This window comes from Myotis daubentonii, chromosome 8 (assembly GCF_963259705.1).
Source record: "Myotis daubentonii chromosome 8, mMyoDau2.1, whole genome shotgun sequence".
NCBI classification, from domain to species: domain Eukaryota; kingdom Metazoa; phylum Chordata; class Mammalia; order Chiroptera; family Vespertilionidae; genus Myotis; species Myotis daubentonii.
This window is the reverse complement of record NC_081847.1, coordinates 9,710,721-9,737,183: the sequence shown is the minus strand read 5'-3', so window position 1 is coordinate 9,737,183 and position 26,463 is coordinate 9,710,721. Positions and strand designations below refer to the sequence as shown.

General features: G+C 45.7%; 1 protein-coding gene across 8 annotated transcripts in view; it reads right to left on the bottom strand.

Moving 5' to 3' along the window:
• Positions 1-799: 799 nt before the first annotated feature.
• BCAS1 (brain enriched myelin associated protein 1) overlaps positions 800-26,463 on the bottom strand; it is a 67,050-nt gene continuing 41,386 nt past the window's right edge. For 2 of the 8 annotated variants that reach the window (XM_059705262.1, XM_059705264.1), the window contains 6 exons: positions 25,521-25,697; positions 19,918-19,959; positions 15,108-15,281; positions 7,721-7,786; positions 4,861-5,151; positions 800-1,775 (listed from right to left, as the gene is read on the bottom strand). In XM_059705262.1, coding sequence (XP_059561245.1) covers positions 1,701-1,775; positions 4,861-5,151; positions 7,721-7,786; positions 15,108-15,281; positions 19,918-19,959; positions 25,521-25,697 — 825 coding nt within the window. In that variant the 3' untranslated portion in view covers positions 800-1,700. The remainder of the gene's footprint in view (positions 1,776-4,860; positions 5,152-7,720; positions 7,787-15,107; positions 15,282-19,917; positions 19,960-25,520; positions 25,698-26,463) is intronic. The other 6 variants (XM_059705263.1, XM_059705266.1, XM_059705268.1 and 3 more) reach the window with 4 other exon arrangements.

The window sequence follows — 26,463 nt, the reverse complement described above, 5'->3', positions numbered from 1 at the left end:
GAATGTATGCATGTATTTATAGATCCCTGTATGCATTTATTTCTGTATGCAGTGTATGTATATATGTATAAACACATGCATTTATGCTCAGGGGTGTGAATGTGAATCCCCGTGGGTGTATCTGTGAGCGGACGCTGCCCAAGCAGACGGCCTCTAGCTGCTCAGGGAGCCCAGCTTCTCAGCGCAATGGAAGAGCTTGCCTTCCTGCCTCGAAGGGTGGCCCCTTGGCTGGAGGAAGCACCTGCTGTGGGGTGCACTTCATGCCACAGCGCCCCCCATGCAGCGTGCAGCCCAGCTCCAGCTGAGCCCAGGCTTTGCTCAGCTCCTTCCCAGCCCTGCTCTCTTCCTCCCTTTCTGAAGGGAGTCCTCCCTCAGGATTTCACGTGCATCGGGACGAATCCCATCTCAGGCTCAGCTCTAGGCAGCCTGGCCCAAGACAGCACTTCTATGCAGGTGCGTGTGCATATGCAAACGTACATGCGCACACGGTGGTCTTCCTGTGTGCCCACATACAGGGAACCTGGGAGGAGCTAGGACAGAGGGCAAGCTGGAGGAAGAGCACTGATATATATATTTTACTGGGGAAGATAAAGGCGTCTCAGACATAGGATGTGAGAGACCTGCTTTAAAAGTGGAAAATTAAAAGATGCTTTAGATGTCAATGTATTTTTTTTTATTAACTCAGAGAAAGAAAGATACAGTACATGATATCAGCCAATCATATGCGACTTTTGAATGACATTTTAATAGACTCATGGTCCTATTTATTCCTCTGTACAAGTATTAAAAAACTCATATGTGAATAATCTTCTGTAAATTTTTATTAATTGGGGTTACGGGGAGGGTTTTACCAGAGCACATCCTGAGAACATTAGGAAATTACAGACAGACGCGAGACAAGTGCCAGACAGAACAGATGAAGCAAGCCCCTCAGCCACCTGAGAAACATGAAGAACATAAGATCGCAGGGACCACATCTTTGTTAGGGACACAGGATGCAGGAGTCACATGGAGCCCTGGGCGCCCCCTTGTGTTGCAAAATAAACTAGCAACTGCATTTATTTGTTTTTTTGTGTGTTTTGTTTTTTAAGTTGTAATCCTCGCCCTTGTCACTGAGCCTCAAAAAAGCAATTGTTTACCCAAACTGTTTCAAGCTCTCTCCAGTCAATCTTGCCCCTCTCGTCAATAACTTTCAAGGACCCTATGTAAAAAACAACTCTTACTCCTTTTCTCATTCCCCACACATTCCACTCCAGGAAATTGGCAACCTCCCAATACGGAGCCATGTCCTCCCTCCTTGAAAGGTGAACTTAAACAAACAGATTTTCCTCTCTTCTTGGATGAGCCCGTTTAAGACAAAGCTTAATTACGCAAGGCAGCCATTTCTTTCCTGCAACTTGTCGCTGCCACGCTTCATAGTTTAACCAGAAAGATCCCTCTACCCTACCCCACCATCCACTCTTCTGACCCGACAAGTTAACCTGCTAAACCATCCTTATGATTATTTACCAGCAAAGATCGGACCAGAGACGTAAATAATACACCTCAATATACAACAGCTCAGGCTTGGTTTGTAGGCAGAATTGCATTTGATGGCCATCAGAAGAAAAAATATATACATGGAGTGGGTTGGGGAGGAGATGGATAGGGAGGAGGCCTCTTGGTGGCAGGAGGACGTGGTGGGAACTGTGGCGATTTGTTTACTTGGATTTGCCAACTGGTCCAATGGATACGGGGTCTGTTTGCACTTGAGCGTCCAACATCCGCTTTGGTCCCTGGAGAAAAATATCAGAAAGTATGTCCTAATGAGGCTCTGTAATATCAATATAGCAACAACTGCCATTTATTTAGCACTTACTCTGGGCCGAGCACTGTGCTCAATAAATGCACCTTACTCGCCAGTGGTGGGTAAGAGAATAGTCTCCCATGAGATGCCCAAATCCAATGCCTAGTTTTATTACTTTCTAGCTCTGTGAAATCTTAGACAAATAACTGGTTGTGCTTCAGTCAGCTTCTTTCTTTTTCTTTCTTCTTCTTCTTCTTTTTTTTTTTTTTTTTTGAGAGAGAGAGAGAAGCATCGATTTGTTGTTCCACTTATTTATGCATTCATTGGTTGATTTTTGTTTGTGCCATGACTGGGGATCGAACCCACAACCTTGGCATATAAGGACAATGCTCCAGCCAACTGAGCTACCTGGCCAGGGCCAGTTTCTTCATGTTTAAAATGGGGTGACAGCCCTGGCTGGTGTGGCTCAGTTGGTTGAGTATCATCCAGTGCACTGAAAGGTTGTGGGCTTGATCCCTGGCTGGGGTGTGCAGGAGGCAGCGATCGATGTTAGGCTCTCACATTGATGTTTCTCTCTCTCTCAAAATCAATAAACTATTATTTAAAAAAAAATAAAATTGTGGGTGATACAAGTCATCTCAGAGAATTGTTCTAAGATGAAGTGAGTTTGTACATGTAATGTATTTAGCACCGTGCCTGGGGCGTAGAAAACCCTCCATGATTATAGCTCATGTCAGTCACCCTCTCTAACCACTCTCTATCCACACTGTCTCCACCTGCATGGAGCGCTGTGGATTGCCGGCTGTATCCGGTGCCCAGTACCTGCCCGGCACACAGTAGGCACCACCTGAATGCGGCTGAATAAACTCTAGGGATCAAGTACTATTATTATTGTTATTATTATTATTTAACCTTTTCTGTCCAGTATAATTTACATACAATAAAATTAATCCTTGTTTGTGTACAGTTCTATGTTCTTTGACCAATACAAGTAGCCATGTAACCACCACCAAAACCAAAATAGGGCGTTCAATCACTTACAAATTCCTAGGCCTTCGGAGTCAACCCCTCCCCCAGCCCCAGACACTAGTAACCAGGGGCTGTTCTCCAGACCTAGAGCTTTGCCTCTTTCAGGATGCCACAGCAATGGGATCACAGAGCATAGAGCTCTGAGCCTAGCTTCTGTCATGTAACATCATGGGTTTGAGATTTATCCACCTTGCTGCATGATCAGGGGTACTATTATTATTGGCCATTTTACAGTATAGTAAATATATTGTAAGGCAGTATAGTATAATATGGGCTTATATATATAGTACAGTAAAGTATATATACCCTAACCCTAACCCAAGTGCAGATAGTACATAGAAGGAAGCACAGATAGTAAAATACATATAGTATAGAGTAGTATAATAGATAGTATATATAGATAGTATTGTGTAGTATAATGTAGTATAGGATAGTATACTATAAGATAGTGTATACTGAATAATATATTATATACTAGAGGCCCAGTGCATGAAATTCATGCACGGGATGGTGTCCCTCAGCCTGGCCTGCACCCTCTCCAATCTGGGACCCCCTGAAGGATGTCAGATTGCCGGTTTAGGCCCAATCCCAGGGATTGGGCCTAAACCGGCAATCTGACATCCCTCTCACAATCCAGGACTGCTGGCTCCTAACCTCTCACCTGGTTGCCTGCCTGATCGCCCCTAACCACCTCTGCTCACCTGATTGCCACCTAACCGCTCCTCTGCTGGCCTGATGGCCCCCAACTGCCCTCCCCTGCTGGCCTGATCACCCCTAACTGTCTCTGCCTCAGCCCCCACCACTGTGGCTTTGTCTGGAAGGAAGTTGGACATCCAGAAGATGGCCAGTTACCCAGTCTAATTAGCATATTACCCTTTTATTAGTATAGATACATACATATAGAAACCTAGTATGGTTAATATAGCATAACATATAGTACATATAGTACAGTGTAGTAAAACATGTATATGTAATATAAATATATATAGGGTAACACAGTATAGTATGGTATATACAGGGGTAGGCAAAAGTAGTTTTAATTGTATTTTTTGTATGGAAAATACAATATTTAATAAATCCATGCATCCATCCATTTATCCATCCGTCCATGCATCCAGCCACCTCTCCATCCATGCACCCGTCTGCCCATCCACCCATCATCTACTCATACATCCCCTCACACATCCATCCGCCCACTCATCCATCCATGAGGCATGCATCCAGCCAGCCACCACACCAGGGAGGACAGGACATTGGCCATGACAGATATGGTCACGGCCCTCCCAAAGCCAATAGCCTAGGGAGGAAACAACTAAACAGACAGAAATAAAGAACACAAAAAGGTTGATTGATTATTTAATGTCTGGCCTCCTCTCATGCCGACCAGGCTTCCTTGGATGGAAGGAGCTAAGTTTACTGGTATTTACCTCTGTGTCCCCGGCCTGCAGGGTCAGGCTTAGAGCAATCTCCCTGGGTTAAATTCTTCAAGACTCCCTTTGGCCACAGACAGCCATCCATGCTTCTAGTCATCTCCTGCCCCTGCCAACATCTCCCGCCCTTGCTTTCTCATCCAGTCAGACTGAACTCCAGTTCTCTGCCACCTCTCCAGCACACCTTGGCACCTGTCTTCCCTCTGCCTGGCACACATTCTGCCTTCAGACCTCCCCTTGTCCTTCTGTCCGCAGACTAGTTCGAGACTCCACTTCCTCTGAGAAGCGCTCCCTGACACTCCTATCAAGGCCAAGGCCAGGCCATGCCCTCACCCTCAGGCTCCCCTCACAGGCCTGCCTTCTGCCTCCCAGCTGTTTCCAGACTTGGCTCCCCCTCTTCCCCCCATCCATCCTGCCAGGACTGTCACTCCAGACAGCAAGGCCTGTGCCCACCTTCTCTCTCTGTGCCCAGCACAGCGCCTGGCACAGAGCAGGTGCTCCATAAATACTGTTTGACAAATGTCCCGCCAGCCCCTAGCCAATGGTCCCCTCAGGAGGTGAGCAGCACACCCCTGGCCCGAGAGCCCAGAAAGAAATGCTGAAAGCTCCGCCTACCAGGCCCTTGAAGAAGCCCCTGAAGGACTGGCTCCGCTTCTCGCGTCTCCTCTGGGGCCTGTCCCCGTTCTGCAGCGCGTTGGCCTGGGCCACAGCCACGGCCACGGCCGGCTCCGCACACGCACAGGGGGCCGGCTCTTTGGCTTCCTGCTTGGTGTTCCTCTGCTTGTTGCTCTCGGAGGCGGCCGTCTTCTTGTCCTTGGCGGAGCCCTCCTTGCCCTTCTGGCTCGCTCCTGCCGGCTGGGGCTGGGGCTCGGGCGGCGTGGTGGCCTTCTGCGCGGAGTGCGAGGTCTACAGCAAGTTCAAACAAATGCATCTCAGTGGCTGCAAGACAACTCTCAATAAATACGTTAAAACAGAGATACTCAAACGTTGGATGGGATCTAGGTTTTCATGAGTCCTGGGTGAAATGAAGAAAATAATAAAAAGAAAACCAAGAAATGCGCCAATACTTATTACGGTACAGTCACAGCAGGGAACAGTTATTTGTTTATCTAATAATTTGTTGATTTCATGCTTTCCCAGCAAGCATTCTTCTTCCTTTTCTCTGGTACCAGAACCTGGGTTTTCCTTGGGGAACCACTCTCCCCTCTTGACTATTCCTAGGGTTGAGGCAAACTAATGATACCCCTGGACAGGAGCACGTGACCCAGCCTGGCCAATCAAACCATTGCATGTGATTGGGCTGCTGTGATTGGTTCAGGATGGCCAAACAGATGAAAACTGGGCTAATCTCAGAGCTTTGTTCAAACAGCTGTGTGAGGGAGTCCTGCTCCTTTCCTGCCGGGTTTAAAGATAAAAGCCGGCAGCTTCCAGAGCCACGGGCACTTCCAGGAAAAACACGTTTGAAAAGTTAGCTAACACAGAGGAAAGCTGAGAGAGGAAGAAAGGAAGAGCCCACATATTGATGGCTTTGTGTGTGCGCCTGGATCTAGCTGTTCCTGAAGCCCTTCATGCTAATGCTAGTTTTGAGATGTTTCTGCATGTACAACTGCATGCGACTCTTTTCTTGGGGATACCTTTTCTATTCTATGTCTACCTTGATTTCTGGTGTGAAATTGTCCCTTTGCTTCATAAAACAGTGATAAAGAAGATGATTGTTTTATTTTTAGTTTTGAACTTACATCCTTTCATGCTAAAGTGGAATGTTTATAATCCTACTTGGTTTCTACAATTTGGAGAGATGAGGCTGTAAAATCCAAAATTCTAGAAAATACTGGGTAAATAAATGACAGATTAAAAAAAAAAATCTACTAGGAAGTAAAAGCCTTTTCTCCACAATTTTCTTGAACTGAAATGCCTACAGGGGCCAGACAGATAAAATAAAACATGACCGAGGCTACAGGTAAGAATAATTTTTTTGGAGACCTTATTCCTCCAGTTGCGAAACCAAAGTAGGGACAAGGAACTATTTCTCTAGTGTAAGAAGACACCAGTTGAAGCAATGCTGTCTTTGATGTTTTAGGGAGATGATTTGGAGTGGGGGGCTGTGGTGTGCTGAATGTCACACGTCCTGTTTAAACAGCTGCTCAGACCCAGCCTAGGGAGGCTATGTAGGATTACAGCCCAGTGTAATCATCAGATCTGGTTTTTCAATGGAAACTTAAAATTTATTTTTTTAAATGTGACATATGTGTATTTTTAAGTACTGACTTCTCAAGTTTTGAAGCGCTGTTTACAGCCAACCACAGCCCCAGTACCCTGTGAGCCACGTTCGATCTACTGGACATATGTTCGCAATCTCTGATTTATGAAGTTATTACTGTCCCAAGGCCCAGAAATTCTATGACAAGGTGGCAGTTTGATTGAGAAGGAGCAGCCAGAGAGCTGTCACTGACGTTGTGGATTGAGCATATGCCTTGGAAGGAAGTGGGAAGACAGCGAAGTCCCCAGTCCCCAGGTCTCGGCAGGTTGCAGCCCCAGGAGGGCAAGCATCCACCCCCCGTCCCCCGGCAGAAATCAGAATCAGACACTCAGTGCACCCGAGAAGCTGTTCTGCAACTTTGTGTCCTCAGTATTTCTGTCGGACCCCTGCTGCCTACGTTCTAGCAAATGCTAAGGCACAGAAGGTCCAAGTACAGCAGACAATGAGCCAGAGGCTCCCACCAGAAAAGATCAGTAGCCAGTGGCCCCATTCAAACAGCTCCCCCACTGATTTTGTTGCATGGACAATCTTAAGATACAGCGAATAGCTAAGAGCTTGGTGTATGAAGTCAAAGGGACCAGGTTCTAGTGCTGTCACAACCTGGCTGTGTGGCCTTGCTGTGTGTTCGGTCCTTCAGCTTCCTCCTCTGTATGGAGGTAACTAAAGAAATCATACCTGTGCCGCTGGGAGGACTACATGAGCTGGTAATGACACCGTGCCGGGCCCATGTGAATAAGGAGGCCAATTGTCTTGGTTGGTTTGAGTAGGGGGGCGGGGGCGGGCGTTCAGGACATGGAACAGTTTTAAAACTGGGAAAGTCCTGGAAAAACTGCTCATCTGGTTTAACATCACCAGAGGTGATCCTGAGAGACTGTGTGGATCCGAGTGCCAGTACAGAGGAGGCACTCAGGAAATACTCGTTGATTCAAGTCCCCGTGTGATGTTTAGGTCAGGACTTAAAGGACAGGGAGGCATTTTCCATGTGGAGAAGAGGGAAGAGCATGTGGGAAAGCTTTGCAATAAGAAATAGCCGGGGAACTCTCGCTTGTTCCTGCTGTATGTGCAGAGCCCATTAGTGCTGGTAGACAGTAGGCGCTTAACCTGGAGACACGGACTGAGCTGGCATGGTTGAGGACTGCACTAGGAATGAGGCTGGAAAGAACCGAGGGCACGACAGCTAAACCCACCACCGAACCGAGGTCACCCGTCACTTACTTGGTAGCTGGAGTCTTTCCCATTTATGTCTTCTGAGTGGGTGGTTCCTCCATCCCCTTTCACTGACTAAAATAACAAACAGACAATGGCCTTTCAGCTACCGCTCGCACAGCAAAATAGAGCACGCAAAGGCCGTTCTGATACGGGTGGCCGCAGTCATTCGTTGTTGAGAATCAGATCAAGACAAATGGACGACCAAGTGGAAATGGATTACTTATGAGATACATTCTTTCCACATGGTCTGCGCCCAGAGAGTCTAATAAATTCAAGCAGCAGCATCCAAAAATGACAACAACAAGACAAGTCTTCGACTGCAGGGTTAGGTCATTCTGGGATAAATAAGTGGTGATGAAAATACCAATGTTGGAACCAGGAAGTGACTGAAAACATCAATGAATGAGTCAATGAACAAACAGGTGGCCCAAAGGTACAAACACCCAGTAATAAGATAAATAAGTATTAGGGTGTGATGTACAACGAGATGACTACAGTGTCCTCTGCTGTGTGATATAGAAAAGTTGATAAGACACTAAGTCCTAAGAATTCTCATCTCAAGAAGAAACATTTTTTCTCCCCCCATTTCTTTTAATTGTACCTGTATGAGATTATGAATGCTAATTAAACTTTCAAACCTTTATGCTGTACACCTGAAAGCCATACAGTGATATATGTCCATTATATCTTAATAAAACTGGGACAAATAAAAATAAAGTAGATGAATAAACAATTAAACCATTGGTAGCCTTTCATTGGTGACATTTGGTGGTTCTTCATTGCTCCCTCCCTCCTTAATTCCTTCCCTCGTCCCTTGTTCAATTTCTCTCTATTCCCCTTCTGTTCCTCTGGGCAGAACTCCTCTTCAGAGACGAATTGGAACAGTTCATCTTGGGCTCTGTATTAAAAGGACCACAACCACAGAAACTTATTTTTCCAGCTGTCAAAAATAGCAGAGTTCCTGTTTAAAGAGACTAAAATTCAGAGACAAATACTTTAAAGAACAGTCTGAAGACTCTGAAATAATTTCAGAAATTTTCCAACATGATACAGAGCAACTGTCTTCATGGAGTTTATTTCTGTTCATGATAGTCAAAGGGTGGAGACAGGACCTGGTTGTGACACCCAAGCCTTGGGTCTGCATAAAGTTATTTTCTGTTCCTTTTGCTGGGTCGTACATTCCTACAGCTTGATACTCTGAGGCATGTCTGAACCATTTCCAATACATATATCTCTTAGGTACTCAGAATTCTCATGGGGACGTTTGGCATGTATTTTGATGGAGATGTTATCCAACCCAAATTGAGATTTACAAGAAAAATTGGGAAGCCATTTTAATGGGGTGTGAGCATATCAGCAACACTGTTTACTTGATCGGCCTCACTACAATACATCCCAGGAACAGGACCTGCTAGAAATTTCCAGGATAAACAAAGGCTATGAGTCCAAACTTGGTGTTTTACCAAGATGCTCACTTGGAACGAAATTGGACAATTCAGACAAAATTACACAGTGGAGGCCAGTCGCATTTTAGTGACAAAAACTTTCAGAAAACTATGTCCAAGCTTTACACCCATCATGTATTCATTCCTCCCCTTTTGCCTTGTAATTCCAAGTGAGTGTAATTTTAGGGAATTTCAGGTAGGACCACGACATAAAAGTGATGTTTGCTCAGAAAGCATTACTCAGAGAATCACCAAAATGGAGCTCTGGCTGGCCTATCTCCAGGTCGTCTCAGAGAAAGCCAGCGACCAGGAGAAGCCCAGGAAGCAGAAATAACACGAGTAGAAGGGCAAATCAACAAAAACCGAGTTTGAGCTCTGGCTTGGCCAGTTAGCAGCTCTGTGACCTCGGGCAGGTCGCTTCAGCCCGAGTCTCTGTGCCCTCACCCGCACAGCAGGGCAGGAGGAGTGCTCGTTCCGCGGGGTTTTTATATTAATAAGTGAGTGGTACACGCGATGTGCTGATTAGCACAGTACCAGCCACTCCCTTTGCACGCAACAAATGGAAGCTATTATCATCATTACTATTAATCACTGAGAAGTGCAGAATTCATCCCCTTTAAGAGTAGAGAGAAATGCAAATTGCTGGTGAAGACAGAACTTGCTCAAACAAACATTGCTTCCAGAAACCCTTCCTTATGAGCAGTTCAGCATTTATAGTTCATATTCAGGGAAGAATTTGGGATCAAGAACTTTGGCTAGGAACTCCCATTTGACCCAGTGATCCCACTTCTAGGAATACATCCCAAGAAACCAGAAACACCAACCAGAAAGGATAAATGCACCCCTATGTTCATAGCAGCACAATTTACAATAGCTAAGATTTGGAAACAGCCTAAGGGCCCATCAGCAGATGAGTGGATTAAAAAAATGTGTTACATCTACACAATGGAATACTATGCTGTGGTAAAGAATAAGGAACTTTTACCATTTGCAACAGCATGCAACATCATGGATGGAACTGGAGAGCATTATGCTAAGCAAAATAAGCCAGCCAGAGAAAGATAAATATCACATGATCTCACTCATATGTGGGATATAATGATCAGCATAATTTGACAAATAAGAATAGATCCAGAGACAACTGGTTGGGGGGGGGGCGGTTAGAGAGCAACCAAAGGACTTGTATGCATGCATATTAGCATAACCAATGGACACAGACACTGGGGCAGTAGGGGCTTGCCCAGGGTGGGAATGGCTGGGGGGGAGGGGGGAGGGAAGGAGTCAACTGGGGAAAAAGGAGACATATGTAAAACTTTAGCCAAAAAAAAAAAAAAAGAACTTTGGCTAGCCTGACCGGCATGGCTCAGTGGTTGAGCGTCGACCTATGAACCAGGAGGTCAGGGTTCAATTTCTGGTCAGGGCACATGCCTGGGTTGTGGGCTCGATCCCCAGAGTGGGGCATGCAGGAGGCAGCCAATCAATGATTCTCTCTCATCATTGATATTTTTATCTCTCTTTCCCTCTCCCTTCCTCCCTGAAATCAATAAAAATATATTTAAAAAACAACAGTAACAATCCCCCTTGCCCAGAACTTTGGCTAGAAAACTCTTGTGTTTTGTTTTATAGTTACCATTACAAACCACCGTCTTCCCCACCCCGTTCCAGATAGTAAATCTCAACAGGTTTTCTTAGACTCATTAGATTGAATGTATTTTGCCCAATACTGAAGCTCACAGTCTTTCTTACCTAAACCTGAGAATGTTACTCTAACAAAGAGTTTCCTTCAAAACTAATGGTCTAAGGAGACTGGAGGAGGATTCAGTGAAACAATGTATGTGGCACTAATTTTGGAGGAGGAACGTACTGTACTTTTCAAGTACAGGGTGTTATTAATATTGACAAATGATAGATCTGTATGTCTCTATTTCTCTCTACCACCTTTATGGTTTCATCTGCCTACCTGGTTTGCAGGTACATGAATACTGTCCTCTACCCACTCACTTTATAAAAATATAATGCTTCAACTATCCAATTTCTTGACATACAGTTGACTTAATGCATAGAAGCATCATTTTTGATTGGGGCATGACAGATGTTTCAGCTGTTCCTTGCAATTATGCCGAAGGTCTGTAGGAGCCCAGAGGGTCTTTGTGAAGTGCTATATTTACTTGTAAGGTAAGTACTTACATGACTATTTCCCCCCCTCCCTGAAATAAAATTATTTGGAAAAAAATGATATTCTTTCTATTTTTACTTTTATGAGGTCAATTTCTGGAAGGAAAAAGCTCTCTTTAGAAATGAACTGGGCAATACATTTATTAAAATAAAAACTCAACCAAGAGTTACTTTATCATGGGATGGTGAATGCATTATCTGAAGGAAACTTAAGGGTGACAAAGACTAGAAGGTGGAAAATCAATGATCTGGTGACTGGAGACATAGCTTACAAACAAGGGGATTCATTTGAAATTGAGTATTCTCTTCTATTAAGTCAGTTATTTAAAAAAACTATATTATGTAACAATATCTAAAATCAGTGGAAACATTTCCTTATTTTACTCAAAAAACAAAACAACAACACAAAAAACAAAGAATGCCATAGAGATGGACCAGGTACTGTCTCTATTTTCAAGCCCTTAGAGCAGTTTATTTTTTTCCTTCCTGCATAAATACAAAGACTTTAGATTAGTTTGGAAGCCATTAAATATAATCTAAAAATATTTCCTCAAAATAATTGCCGAAGCTGACTTCCAGGAGGCTACACTAAGGGCATATTAACACAGATGCATAAAAGCAGGGGGCAGGGGTGTTCATGCCAGTTAGCGAAGTAGGTGAGACCTTGTGTGTAAGACACATGGTTTGTGCTCACTCAATGCGTCAGAGAGAGAAAAATAAACGCCTGTTTTCTTCCTTAGCTTTCGTCTCCATGAGGACAAGAACCATGTCTGATGCTCACGGCTGTATCCCTTGTGCCTGAGTAAAGTGGGTGCTCAATAATTATTTGTTCAATAAGTGAATGAATGAAATGCAACGAGCTGGAAACAAACCAATTGTCCACCAACAGAGCAAGAGCAAATCAGAGTCTAATAAATCCAGACAATGAGACTCAATGAAGTTGTTATAAAGGATGACGTGGCTCTGTATCAGGGACTTCAAACTCACAGAGGTAGGGCCAGCAACATAAATGAGTGAGCTGGGCTGGATGTGACAATAGGAAGTAGTGGGGATTGCGGTAAACTAGCAAACCCAAGTCTTTTGTGGATTTGAATTAATCACAATCTATAATAATAAAAGTGGAATATGCTAATTAGACTGGACAGCCGAATGACCTTCCGGACGAAGCTGGGGCTGCGAGAGCTGAGGCAAGCTGCCGCGGCTGCGAGGGCCAAGCCCCTTGCATGAATTTTGTGCATCTGGCCTCTAGTAGTAATATAATGTTATAATGAAATCAAAACAGAATGTAAGACAAGAGTCATTAGGATATCTGGAATTTTAGGGGAAATCCCAACAGTCATGGAAGCTTTGGAGTTTACACAATCAAAGGAACAATGTTTAAGCTCCCAGGCACCACCCTTTTCTTGGGCAACAGATATTAAAAACAATGGACATGGTGAGACCTGACACTATGAATCCCCTGAAGTCTGCTTCAGAAAATAAAAGGCGTCTACTTCTATCCCTATCCTATCCTATGGAAAATCAATTCCAAAGGACTTTTGTTTCCAATTTTGTTCCCCTAACAGTTCAGATTACTCAGTTTCTACTGCTAGAAAATATCACCAAGCAATGGATAGCTCTGGAGGATGAATTTAAGTAACATGGGACTCATTGGAATGTAAGGATTTGTTTTGAATGGATGGCTTACACGTCTTTTATGCTTTATTTGGAGTCTCTTGTGTTTTCCTCTCTTTTAAGTGAAGAAGTCGAGCATGTTGGTTATTTGGAAGAGAGAGTCATTCTGTCTGACATACATGTTATCTCTCAACTCCATTCAGACATGGGCCAGCTGGATCACACTCAAGGCTCTGACGAGCTATTTGGGGACCCCATTTGTGATGCAGGTGGGTTTTCAGAAACAGGCCAAATGTTCTTTTCTTTCCTGACATTGTGTACAAATTGGTTTAAACATCTCCAATCTTGATCCCCATTTTCAGTGCCAAATTGCAGAGCAAATGGCCAGGAATATGGATGGGGTTCCAGCCACATAGGGTGCCCACGCCTTCCCCTACACAGCTTCTCCATGAGAAACCAGCAACGAAAGAGAACAGTTCCTGCCAACAGTTTCTAAGAGTTATTTCGCATATGCCTCAACTCCCACTGGCAAGGGTGTTGTGTTGTTTCATTTTGAGGACTAGAAAGAATTCCTTAACAGGTTAGGCCTGTGAAATTAGAGTTGCTTTCTTAAAGGATTAAATTCCCAAATACTCATGAACATGAAGGCACACGATAATGAAATTCTTGTTTTTCATTAAAAGAGAATTAAACCAATGACCTTTTACATGCATTGTTGTCTTTTGTCTTCCGACTGATGTGGGTGTTAGTTCATTATATTATTTAGGTTCTTGGATCTTTAGATATTTAATGTGGATGATGCTTTATAGACACCAAAGGCTGTATCCCTGAATTCTTTCCATTCTATATAACTAAGAGCATGGCGAATTTACCAACTAAGTTATACATATTCATTCTTAGAAAATTATGTTCTCATTTCCTTATTTGAATATCTACAAGTCAGCTTTATCCAAGTCTGTGCCACCTTCAGAATTTTTTCAACATCAATATATAACTTTGACTATTCATTACTTAATCCTTTAAAAATGCCTATGTTCTTTAGGTCATAAATGTGTTTTCAAAGGAAATGGCATATAATTCCCATAATAAGAAAAGCAGTGTCTTTTGCCATAAACAGGTAGAACCTTCACAAATAAATAAAAGTAAACAATAATATTAACTTCTAGGTGGATACTGTTGTCTGCTAAAACTCAGGATCCAAGGCCAGCTCTTTCTTTGTTAAGAAAGGAGTTAGTAGAGCCCTGGCTGGTGTGGCTCAGTAGGTTGACCATCATCCTGTGTACCAAGAGGGCACCAGTTTGATTCCCTGTTGGGGCCCAACCCCTGGTGGGGGTGTGCAGGAGGCAACTGATGGATGTTCTTGCATTGATGTTTCTCTCTCCCTCTCCCTTCCTCTCTCTGAAATCAATAAAAAAGGGGTTAGTAGAGGTTAACGAAAGGTTATGAAATACTAGTGGCCTGGTACACAAAATTCGTGCATACCAAAAGGGGATTAATTAGAGGAAATATTTTAATATTGCTATTTGCCCTTTCTCTATAACAGAAGTGTCAGAGATGGAAGAAAATTAGTAAAATGTATATGAAAATCTTCCTCCTGTCAGAGTCTGGGGCACACCACGGGACCCAGAGTCAAGTCCCCACCCACCCACGTGCATCTCAAAATCTCCTGAGACCAAGCCCTGGCCGGCCCCACCCCCATTGGGTAAGATCCAGACCCAGCTGGTCCCACCCTTGTCAAGCCCCACCCGGTGGGGGGGGCACAGCCTCAGGTCCCCTGGTCTGGTGCTGGGGCAGGGGGCATGGCCTGAGGTCCCCTGTCAAGCCCCAAGTTGGGGGGGTTGGTGCAGTCTCAGGTCCCTGCTGATTGCTTGTTAAGGGTTAAGGCTCATTACAGAAACCCCGCCTCTGGTGTGGGCGCTGCCATCGTTGTGACAGAGCAACAGTCGATTTGCATATTCCTTCTTTATTATATGGGATTAGCAATAAACAGACTTTCTCTGTGATTGAATCTGAAGCATAAAAGGGAATTTTCTCACTGCACAATTCACATGCCCTCCACCCCGCCTGTAATTCTATCTCATGCACGTGTACATGCGATTTTAGCCTCGGAAGCTGTGCGAGGGGTTCAGGTTTGCCTGCACCGGAAGCGAGCAGCTTACCATTTGTCTGAGGAACGCCATCAGGGAGTTTGTCGGTGGCTTGCGTTCTTCTCTTTTGAGTTTTCCTTCTGGGGGTGCAGGTGTGGCCTCCGCCTCTTCGTTGAGATCCACTGTTTGTAAGGCGGAGTCTACTTCCTGGGACCTTCTAACCTCTACCGGTGACTCACACACCACCTGGATTGTTTTGCCAGGTAATAAGACAGTAAAAAAACATTGCCCCCAACCATGTTTTATAAAGCGGGGTCCTGGTTGCCCTGCATCGGCCCAGTGGCTACAGGTTTGAGTCTATGACTGTTTCTACGCAGGCAAATCTTCAAGAGGGGGCACTCATGTCTTACAAGGTGCGCTCACAGCTGCTTTCTCCACAACTGCCAACAGGCGGCCTGGAAGCAAAACCCGCCCCAGGAAGGTATATGCTTGGACAGGAAGTGCCTTTTGGGGACGGGCCCTCAAAGCTGCCCCAAACGCCTCCCCTTCTAGGAGGCCCACCTCTGATGTGACGTAGGTGACCTGCACCTGCCTGTGTAAACATCGGGGAAATCATTCCCCTAAGAGTTCGGCTTCAGAGACCATGACCGGGACAACTTCCACTCCACATCCTTGCTCCCTGCACCTGGGGGTAACTGTCCTCTGTGCAGAAAGGATCATGCGAAAGCCCCTCCATCAATAGACTCCACGTCCTCGCTAACTCATTTCCTTCTCCACCCCAGACCGTCATTGTTGCTTAGCTCAAGTTCAGACTTTCAGAAGAGAAATGAACTTGGCAAAGTTGTTTACAGCCCCCAGCATGGTGCCTGGTGAGCTCAGTGTCCCTGATTGTCTGTGAGGATGGCTAGCCAGCCCTGGTGCACAGCTGGGAGGTCCAGGTCACCTGCCTCTGATCCCACACGTGTCCTTGTGCATGGCCTGCCTTTGCGCCGGGCCCTGGTCACATCTGGGGCAGTTTCTGCATTGGTTTTGGTCCCTGCAACAGGACCAAAGTTAACTGAGAGGGTTTATAACTTTTGTTTGCTAGTTTGTTTCCTCAGGCAGGATTGGCAAACCATTACCGGATCCATCCGCGTCCGTTGAGGTATGGCCTCCAAACTAAGAATGGGCCCACATTTTTAAAGGTTGTAAATATTTTTTTAACTGAGAGATATGTCCATCAGAGACTGTGTGTGGCCTGTGAAGTCTAAAATCTTGACTCTCTGGCCCTTGACATACGGTTGCTGTCCCTGCCTTGGAGGGAAGCAGAGTTTGGCTTCCTGGTGCCAGAGCCCAGCTTCCTCCGTCTTGTCCTCACTGCAGGGAGGAGGGGGAGGGGCTTACTTCCAAAGCAGAGCAGGCTGTGGGGGAACCCCTATCCTGTCCTTCAGGATTTGCAAATGACCCAAATGATGACCTTGGGCACCTATCTCAGCATTGTCAACGGGAACAGGAAGTTGTCTGTCCACCAACACATCAACACCCCGAAATGAGGCAGTTACATCTCAGCTGTTTCCCCCACCTTTTCTTAAAATATTGGCATGGCTTCCAGCATCTTCGCTTTGTAAACAAAGATCTCGGTTGGAGAGTTACAAACTCAAAAGTCCCAGGAGCCAAGACGCTGGCTTTCAGCAGGGGATCTCAGCTTGGACTGGCCAGATAGAAGACAAGGGGGAGTGGTGGGAACTGCCATGAAGAACAGACAGGTTGCTCCATCTACAGGGATTCGAAGAACACAGCACGGGGCCAGCCAAAGAAAACACGTTCGTGAGGAGGCTTCTGCGGGGCCTGGGACCCGGTTCTGGCTTTAGGAAACCAGCTCAGACTGGAGCCAAAGGAGGGACTGGCCTGGCAGTCAGGGGTGGGCGTGGACTCCCACGTCTAGGCCCAATTTAATTCAATTGCATTTCTGAAAAATATGCTTCAGCCACAGGAGCCCTGGGGTCAGCCTGCAGTGCAGCCAGGGCACACGGTGATTATGAGCGCAGCCTCCAGCACCAGCCTGCCTGGGCCTAAGTCCGACTCTGCCCCTCCCAGCAGCTCTCACACGCCAAGTCCCCACTCAGCATCGCTGGGCCTGCATTTGCTCACCTTTCCATGGGAACAGCATACACATCAGAAAGCTGTTTTCAGAATCAAACTGGGCAAAGCAGGTAAAGTGCCTAGAACAGCGCCTGGTGCGTAATACGCTCAGTTCACACTCCTGCTGCTGCGTGTGCTGTTAAGAGAGCTGTTTGCCATGTGGGCACAGGTTCCCTGGAATCACCCCCCATGCACATGCGCCCGGTTTAGAGATGATGCTAATAACTACCTGTTTACTGCGCCTGTCACTGTGCAAGGCAGTTTAATACTGGCCTCGGTAAGTAGTTCAGAGACAGCTCAGCGCAGGCAACGTTATCTCTACTGACAGGGGAAGCATCGGAATGACTGAATGACTTGGCCCATGTCACACCGCAGGTCAGGAGTCATTTTGGTGAGGATGAAGTTGTCTACCAGTAACTGAATAGCTAATAGTGACCTATCCAATAATGCTATGGAACAAAACATTTGAAAGTCAGAAGTTCTGGGATTGGTTTAGTGGCTCCACAATTTCTCTGAGAACCTGAGCTCTTTCTACCCTTGGGCTCTGACATCTTTGGCATGCTGGCTTTTATTTGCTACCTCATGGATATAAAGTAGCCGCCACAGGTCCAGGCATCACATCCTCCACCCAGGGTCCTAAGAAGGAAGGAAGATCATAGCAAAAGATTTTGCTCCAAATGAACTTCTGTACTTTAATTCCCTACCTCAGGAGCCATTTCATTGGCCAAAAGTCGGTAACATTTTTACTCCTACACTGATTACTGGGGAAGAATATGGAATTATTGGTTTAGACTAATCATGATCAAATACTTTGGGGATGTAGTAGTTACCAAGCTTGCCTAAGATCAAGGGAAGCCAGGTGGAGAAAGAGAAATGGCCTTAGGTAAGTAATGAACAGTCTGATTCACGGACTCTGGTTCGGAATTATTCTGGCTTTGAGGCAGGGCTGGAGGGAAAATTACTCACACAATAAAGCGATCAGGTTGTATGGTGATACCTCTATCAATCAACTTGATCTGCTTGCCAGTGGTTCTCTTGCCGGGCCCTTCTTAAGGTTGCCAGGTGTCAACTCATAAATCCTGGACCAGAGTCTATTCTAAAAAAAAAGACTCCCCCACAAGTTGGCTTTCAGCAGCCAAGGAAAGTCCAGTGTGGAAACCCAGAAGGATTTAAGCTAAATTAGGAGCTTATTTGCATATATAGACATGAGAATTTCACTTTTATTTGGATAGTTTTCTGATTTCCTTCCAGGCCAGGGCTTTGGAAAAAGTTGTTCCTTATTTAGAATGTATGATTACATCTGCACATTTTAATGAACACAATTAGAGTCAGATTTACACTATAATTTCGGATTAAATCCCCCTTGCTTGATGCCAGGAGGGGATATTAGATGTTGCATGAAGACACATATTTTGGAAAAATACAGTTTCACTTTCTGCCTCAAATATTATACCATACTTACTCTTAAAATTTGGTTTATACAGTTTTTACTAGAGCTGTGAGTTTTGTAAACTGATTTATAGCCAATTTTTGTAATGCTTCTTTATTTTCTTGAGAAAATATTTTGCTTTTTTTTTCATTTATCTCTCAGCTTTTGCATTTATCTTTGGTATCAGTAATTTAACTTATGTTTATATTCCTGTTTTAAATTCCTTACTAGAAAGTGAAATATTTCCTGTTTGCCCACTAGACATTAACTCTGCATCGCGGCCTGTGAGCTGTGGGAGACCCGGTGCCTCAGACAGGCCACCACTCACGAATGCCTAGAGGAAGTTTCTCTGCAAAAAAACTCAGGGCCACGAAGTTTTTGCAGAGAAACACACACACACAAGAATGATAACATAGCCATTCTAATTTCTATTCCACATCGCCAACAATATTTCTGGAATGTGCTTGGATTTTCAGTATTTGTTCAGTTCCAGCAACTAAATGAAAACGAAAACGCAACCTATCCATGGCAAGTACACAAGAGACACCCAGAAGAGCAGAGTATATTTTGCTCCGGCAAAACGATGGTGCTCCGTTTCTAAGTTGAGGAGCAGTGAACTCACCATCCCCACTCATTAAAGTTTCCAGGGACTGCCACTTTCAGAGCACGAGGCCAACTCATTCATTCCCGGGAAGATGTTTTGGAAAGATAACATTTTCGTGGCGTCTGGTGTGGAGCCCGCTCCTTCAGACATGAGTGCACAGTCTTGAAAACTTTGGCCATTGCTCCGAAGATCAGGGCCAAAAAGACAGTGGGGCTCCACCTAAGTCTCTCAGGTACAGACTCACGGAGTTGGCTCTCCCACCCAAGACCAACAGTCTCAGCACCTATTGCAGCAAGAGGCTCTCATGCCTGAGGCGAGTGCCTGTCCTGGGTACCACCCACCGTTAGTAGAGAATCTGGGTTGTCATGCAAATGAACGTGAAAGAAAAGAAGCAACCAGAGCAGAATGGAGCAGAGGGTGTGGCATCCTTGTCCCCGAAGGAAGTATAAAGATGCTCTTACAGTTAGTAGACTCTTTCAGCCCCTAAAGGATAACAAATGATAAAAGCATGTGCTCTGATTTTGCACTTAGTTGGCACTGACTCAATGGGCATTACAAATGTTCACCCCAAGTCATTCCCCAGAGGTCCCTGATCCCGTGCAAGGGTGAAAGAGTCCACGGCAGAGGAGCAACCCTGGGAGCATGCAGGAACACAACTCGGGAGCTGAGGGGCCCCTGTCCAACATGCAGATGAGAATGGAATGAGTCTCGCGTCATGTGTCACTTACATTCTCCTCTGCACCTGTGGGGACGGGCTCCTCTTTAACCGACTGAAGGGAAGATAAAAACAAAAGCAAGAGTCAGAATGTTACAGACACCGGGGCTGACAGCCTCCGGGTGCAACTCCAGGACGTTGCTTATGTGCCTTGTTCCAGAAAGAACTCGAAGGAGCTGACACAAATGTACACAGAAGAGCAAGATCATACATGCTATGTAGTTTTAAATGCAACAAAGGGAAAATGAACAGCCAGTGCAGCCTGGAGAGGGGTCACTATAGAGAGCACAAGCCGCAGTCTTGGCTGTAACACGTTTATGGTGACATGTCCTGGTAGCTGTTGGAAAGGGGGAAATGTGTTCGGTCACACAATACATGGACACTGTCAGGTAAAAACAAATGATGATCAGGAAAATTCTGTGGAGGACCAGAGAGAGTCATCCACGGTCCGCAGAAAGCAGCAGGCGCCGCGTAACAAGCAGGCCCTCGGCCTTGTCCTGACCATCGCACAGTGGCCAGAGTCAGAAGCTGCTCACGTCAGCCCTCAATAGGGGCCACGTTCCTCTGTCCAAGCCTAATTCTGGTAAAACACGTCAATGGACAGCCAGAGGGCTGGGGCCCAACACATCCAAGTTCACGGTTACTCCCTGCCCTGCCCCAAACAGGAGCGGAGTTAGCCCTATTCTATCCAAAGACGATGCCACAATTGTTATGTCGGTTTGCCAAGCTCTGGCTGCAGAGCTCACCTTTGGTCTTTCCTGCAGCTGTGCCTAAACTTTCCGGGTGGTGGTGTTTACAGGCCACTTCAGTCCAGGTTCACTGGACAGATCGGGCTGTCTTCCTGGAAAGTGAGCATGAAGAACGTACTTTGCACATGGTTTCCGGGTGTTCATTCACTCTCACATCTCTGCTCTTGGATTCAGGTTAAGAACTCCTCCCCATATCTACTTAGTTCCCAGTCCTGCCTTTATTTTTACCTTTAAAACATCCAGTGGAAGGGGAGACGGGAGCTGACATTTACAAATCCATCTTTTGCCCTTGGCGCTTTGTATATGTTCTCTCACTTACTGTGGCCCCGAGCGGTAAGAATGGGGACCCTCATTTACACAGCAGGAAACGGAGGCTCAGAGAGGGGCAGTCACTTGTCCCAGGTGGAACAGCTAAAAAGTGGTGGAGGTGGTTCTTAGGACCAAGTTTTCCTCCTGCCATGATGACTTCCAGGATCAGAAACACTTTTTTTTTTTTTTTGGTGGTGGTGGTGGTGGGTGTTTGTTTGAGTGTCTTTTCCCATTACCAGACTTCTTTCTCTCTAGACTTCGGTGTGGATCATTTATTGTATTTATCTGCTTCTTATAATGACATTTACCTGGGCACAAACATGCCCCTGAAAAGGACTGTGGGTTTTCTGGAAGCTTCTGATTGTCAAGAAACCATAGGCCATTCAGAAGAGTAGCTTTCTTGGAATTACACTCTTTCTCCTTGAGAACAGTTGCATGCTACTTAATATTATGAACAGGTGAGGAACTAAACAATATTTTGAAAGCCAGACCGCCTCCAACCTGACCTGCTAAAGTTTCAAGAGGCAATATACTGCCCGCGTTAGGCGGGGACAGTCCTCCCACCATTTCCAAAGAGCAGTTTTCAATTCTTCAAGCCTCTTTGCCAGCCCCGCTGGCTGGGATGAGCTTAGCTTGTGTCTGGTTTCTGTGCCTGGGAAGTCCTGGCCGTTGTCGTTCACGGTGTTCGAGATGGGACTGGGAACCTGGTGGAGATGGTGTTCGAGATGGGACTGGGAACCTGGCGGAGGTGATGGTGAGAAGCAGGAGCTGCTTTGGGACACGATGCTTCTGTGATCGTTGTCATGATTTCAGACTTCCAGGTCTTTCTGACGTTTCGCAAATGCTCATTAAGTTCTAGTTAAAGTCCTGTTGAAAGGGAGGTGGGCACGTGTGGCACAGAGAGAGGTGCCTGCCAATAGCAAGGGGAGACCTTCTTCTCAGTGTCACCAAGGAGTGGGGGTTGGGAAAAGGAGGTGATTGGTTACCTTCTAAGGCAGCGTCCAAGAGCTGCGCAAACCCCTTTGGCACACTGGCCGTGCGTGTCGCCGTTAGGTCAGCAGGGGCTGACCTATCCAGTTGGGATAATTGGATAAATGACTGGCTGGGCTCCTGCCCCTCCCGTGTTGGTCACATGTCAGAGACACCCGCTCAGAGCCCATGTCTGGAGCAGCTTGCACGGCGGGTTTGTGGCTGGAAACACCAGAATTTTCTAGTGCTTGTCAGAGTTTTACAGAATTTTTACAAGAATGATTTTATAACTAAAACATTTTAATTAATTAATTACTTTATTTACTTTGTATCTTTATTGTTTAAAGTATTACATACATCACCCTTTTCCACAACTGACCCCTTCTAGCTGTCCCGCCCTCTCACCCCAGGCCTTCACCACCCTATTGTCTGTGTCCATGGGTTATGCATATATGCATATGAGTTCCTTGGTTAATCTCTCCGCACCCACCCACTACCCCCACCTTCCTTCTGAGGTTTTACAGTCTGTTCGGTGCTTCTATGTCTCTGATTCTATTTTGTTCATCAGTTTATTTTGTTCATTAGATTCCACATATGAATGAGACCATGTGATACTTGTCTTTCTCTGACTGGCTTATTTCTCTTAGAGTACTATCAGCAGTAAAAGAGAAGGATCTCTTACCCTTTGAGATGGCATGGAGGGACCTGGAGAGTATTATGCTAAACTTATTTTAATTTAAAGAAAACAAAGGTCTCAATTTTATTTCCAATTAGAAGAGAAGTTCCCATGAGACTGTAAACTGCAAGAGGTCAGCAATCTCCCCACTGCTGTCTTTTCTTGGATCAATTGATTGAATTTATTGGGGTGACACTAGTTAATAAAATTAGGTTTCAGGGGTGCAATTCTACAACACGTCATCAGTATACTGTACTGTGTGTTCACTACCAACTCCCATCACCACTTACCCTCCCTTTACCCTCTTCTGCCTCCCCCAACCCCCTTTCCCTCTGGCAATCCCATAAGGTTGTCTGACTATGAGGCTTTTATTTTGTTTTTTCTTAATCCCGTCACCTTTTCCACCCAGCCCCTCCCCCTCCCCCTCCCCTCTGACAGCTGCATGTCTGTTCTCCGAAGCTATGAGTCTGTTTCTATTTTGTTTTTTTTAGAGAAAGACAAGACCCATATGATTTCACTTATAAGTAGAATCTAACGAACAAAATAAAGGCACTGCTGTCTTTTCAATGCTGATTACTTGACACAAAGTATTTAGCACAAAAAAAGTCAGCACTGATGAAAGAAACCGATTAAAAATACTGTTACGGGAGTGAATCGTTCCATTTTACCTCCAGAGGCCACGGTTCTTTCTGACCCGGCGAAAGAAGGAAAACCAAGATTTACAGGGGATTCAGCTTTTAGTAATTTTTAGAATCGACTAAAGAAGTAAAACCAGATAATGTTGGGGAAAAAAGAGTGGAACGGAAATAAATGAAATTCTGTTATTAGGGAGATAAATGTCCAGTACCCGCCTTTTATCTCCATGGGAAAAGCTTGAATTTGAAAGCACACCTCCGATAGAGCCCTAAGGGAAGAAAGGATGAAGCACGGCGGCTTGTTGGCTTAGAGGCGCCCCCAAACCGGGCGGCCCAGAAGGATGAGAAGTGGATGTGGGCAGTGCCCAACCCTCCCGAGCGGAGGCCAGGAAATCAATGACCTGGGGACGGCACCCACCGGCCACTTCTGCGCTGGGCACGTGTTAGGGTTTTAGCAGAATTATTTCACTGAACCCTGGCTTCCTTCCCATGATGTGGGTGCTCTTCTTATTTGCATTTTACAGGTTAGGAAACTGAGGCTCATCCAAGCAGACGGGGACTCAAAGTCAGATCTGTCTGACAACAGACTTTAACCCTTACGTAAGGGATCCTCCAACATCTGATACTGGCTGGCCTCCTGTGAGGTTTTTGCCTTGTTGTATGCGCCATCGAGTGGCGTCTTCAGCATCCTCGATGCCCAGGCCGGCTCTCCCCGGCTGCTCCCAGCCCATGACTGAGCACTGAGGGTGCTGGGCTATTTCTGCCCAAAGTGTGGCCCCAGAACGCCCAGTGTCTGTGCTGGGAATCCCCTCTGGCCCAGCCCACCCTCAGGCTGAGGGACCTTCTCCCGCTCCATTCCCTCCCTCAGCCACAGGTCACGGTGTTCACCTCTGATTGGTGGGCAGGCTCTGTGCCTCCTCCTGCCACTCCCGTTACCCTTCACACTCATTCTCCTCTTGCACCTCACTTCTGTCTCGGGGTCTGCGTCCTGGAGGATCCACTTTACCTTTACTTACTTACTGTCAGTACCGTGACTTATGCTGCACTTGCCTTGCAATTGGGCTGCTTTTGAAACCTATCTCTTACCTTGAACAAAATATATGTTAAACCAAGTTCAATGTGCCAGTTCTGTTTTTCCTAAAACACTTTAAATGTATATATATTTAAATAAAAGTAAACCTGTTTGACTATGGGCCACCAAACTCATGTGCCCTGCCGCCCCTATGTGGATGCCACTCACTAGAAACTGTCCTCTACATTATAGTGCTGATAACAGATTTTTAAAAGTAAGTCATCGGTGGTTGGTGAGGGAAGAGGGTTTGAACTGAACACCAAATGGCATCACCCTCAGTTTTCACTTGGTGTTGGAGTTTGTTCCTGGGCAGAACCTGGAAGGAAGAATTCCTCACGGCAGGAAAACACACAGGAGGACATTCAGAAAGCCAGCTAGGAATCCAGGATTCCAGACGAGAGAATAAACTAACTCCACAGCGGCACCTGTATCATCCCCTGCCTGGCCGTGTGTGCAAGTGGCATGGGTTTTGATGAAATTACTAAATTGGATTTTCCCAGCTCTACGGATCACACCCACCGCCCGCCTCACCCACCATGTCTTGCTCATCGTTTGGCCACATTGAAAACACGCAAGACTTGGGAACATGTGTGGCAGCTGTGATGACCAAACAATAGCTCTCAGAATGACTCAGCCCCACCCAAACCACTCCCTCGCACGGCTCCTCCGTTCTAGAGAGGAACAAATCAGACCGTGGTTTACATTTTCCCATCACAGAGCACGCTGTGTGCTTGCCCCATGGGAAGCCGGTGGACACCTTGGCTTTTCCAAAGGATCGTGAAACCTGGTGCTTCTAGTGACTGCTTACATCTGGCTGGGCAAACAGAGCCCAGGGGGGCTCGTCTCGCCAGGGACAGAGTGCTCAGAGGAAGCCGGGGCAGGGAGGGGGTCAAGTAATAAGTGATTTTCAAAAGACAATGAAGTCATGAAATACCACAACCCGCAGTCATGAACCGGAGTAATTCCAAGAATGAAGTATTCTCCTTGTTCCTTCCCCTTCCTTTCCCACGAAACACATGTTTATACTATGCGAGGCATGTCATTCTGAGTCAATGAGCAAGTCTTCCACTCAATGGCTACTTGAGTCATTTTGCAGAAGAGAAAGAAACACCACATGTTGCTGAGTTCATTGATTGGCCCAACGGAAATAACTTCTCAAGTCATCCCGGCCCCACGCCCTCTCCACATCTTGAGACCAGCACTTACCTTTTTCCAGAACAGTTTGCCCAGAGGCAGAGGGGAGGCCCCCCCCTTCTGCTTGGCACCCTCCTTTGCTGTTTCTGTGGGTGTAGGATTCTTGGCTGCCCCTTGGGTCTCCTGGGGTACAAAGGTGGCTTTGTCTGACTTCAGGTCTGCTGACGTAGCAGGTGACTTTTCAGCCCCCTATAGAGTTTTAAGCAAAATTGAAAATGATCTCCAGATCTCAAAAGTGAAAGATCTCTCTTTTATAAACATGGGCTGGGGTTGTGCATGTTAATTTTCTTCATACTTTTCCAAATATGCTACTATGAATGTGGGTTTGTGTTAAAATCTTGGAAAAAGTCAAGAGACTTTCCTTTTGGACAAAAATACCTACGGAACCGTTATTGATCGTGTTTATGTAAGTAGCTCATTAGGAACCCAGCTGATTGTAAGAGAAACTTTGCTGTTAGAAGGTTAATGCGCACCCAGGCCGTTGGTCTTCAGGTGATGCTGATTATGTTCCTATCAGTACAGACATTTTGAACATGCACCGCCAACACGCATGCCTGTTTATCTTATAGAGATGCATTGTTTTACTAACCCCAGTTCAAAATTACAGAAGGGTTAAAATAAATATAATTTAAAATGGAAGTTTTCGATTATTCTCCTACACTCCACTGTGGAGATCGCTGACTCAGGCTACGAGGACGTATGAGACAGTTAGACTGAGTGAAAGGCTCTTGAGTGGGGAGAGCCCCCACAAACCCCATTTCTTCACCTTTAGATGGAGCCTCTATATCTAAATTAGAAGTAATTGAATAGATTGTAATTGACTCAAAACTTCAAGTGTTATTCATTTGACCCCTATTTTTTCTCTCTCTCTTTTTTCCTTCCTTCCTTCCTTCCTTCCTTCCTTCCTTCCTTCCTTCCTTCCTTCCTCCCTCCCTCCCTCCCTCCCTCCCTCCCT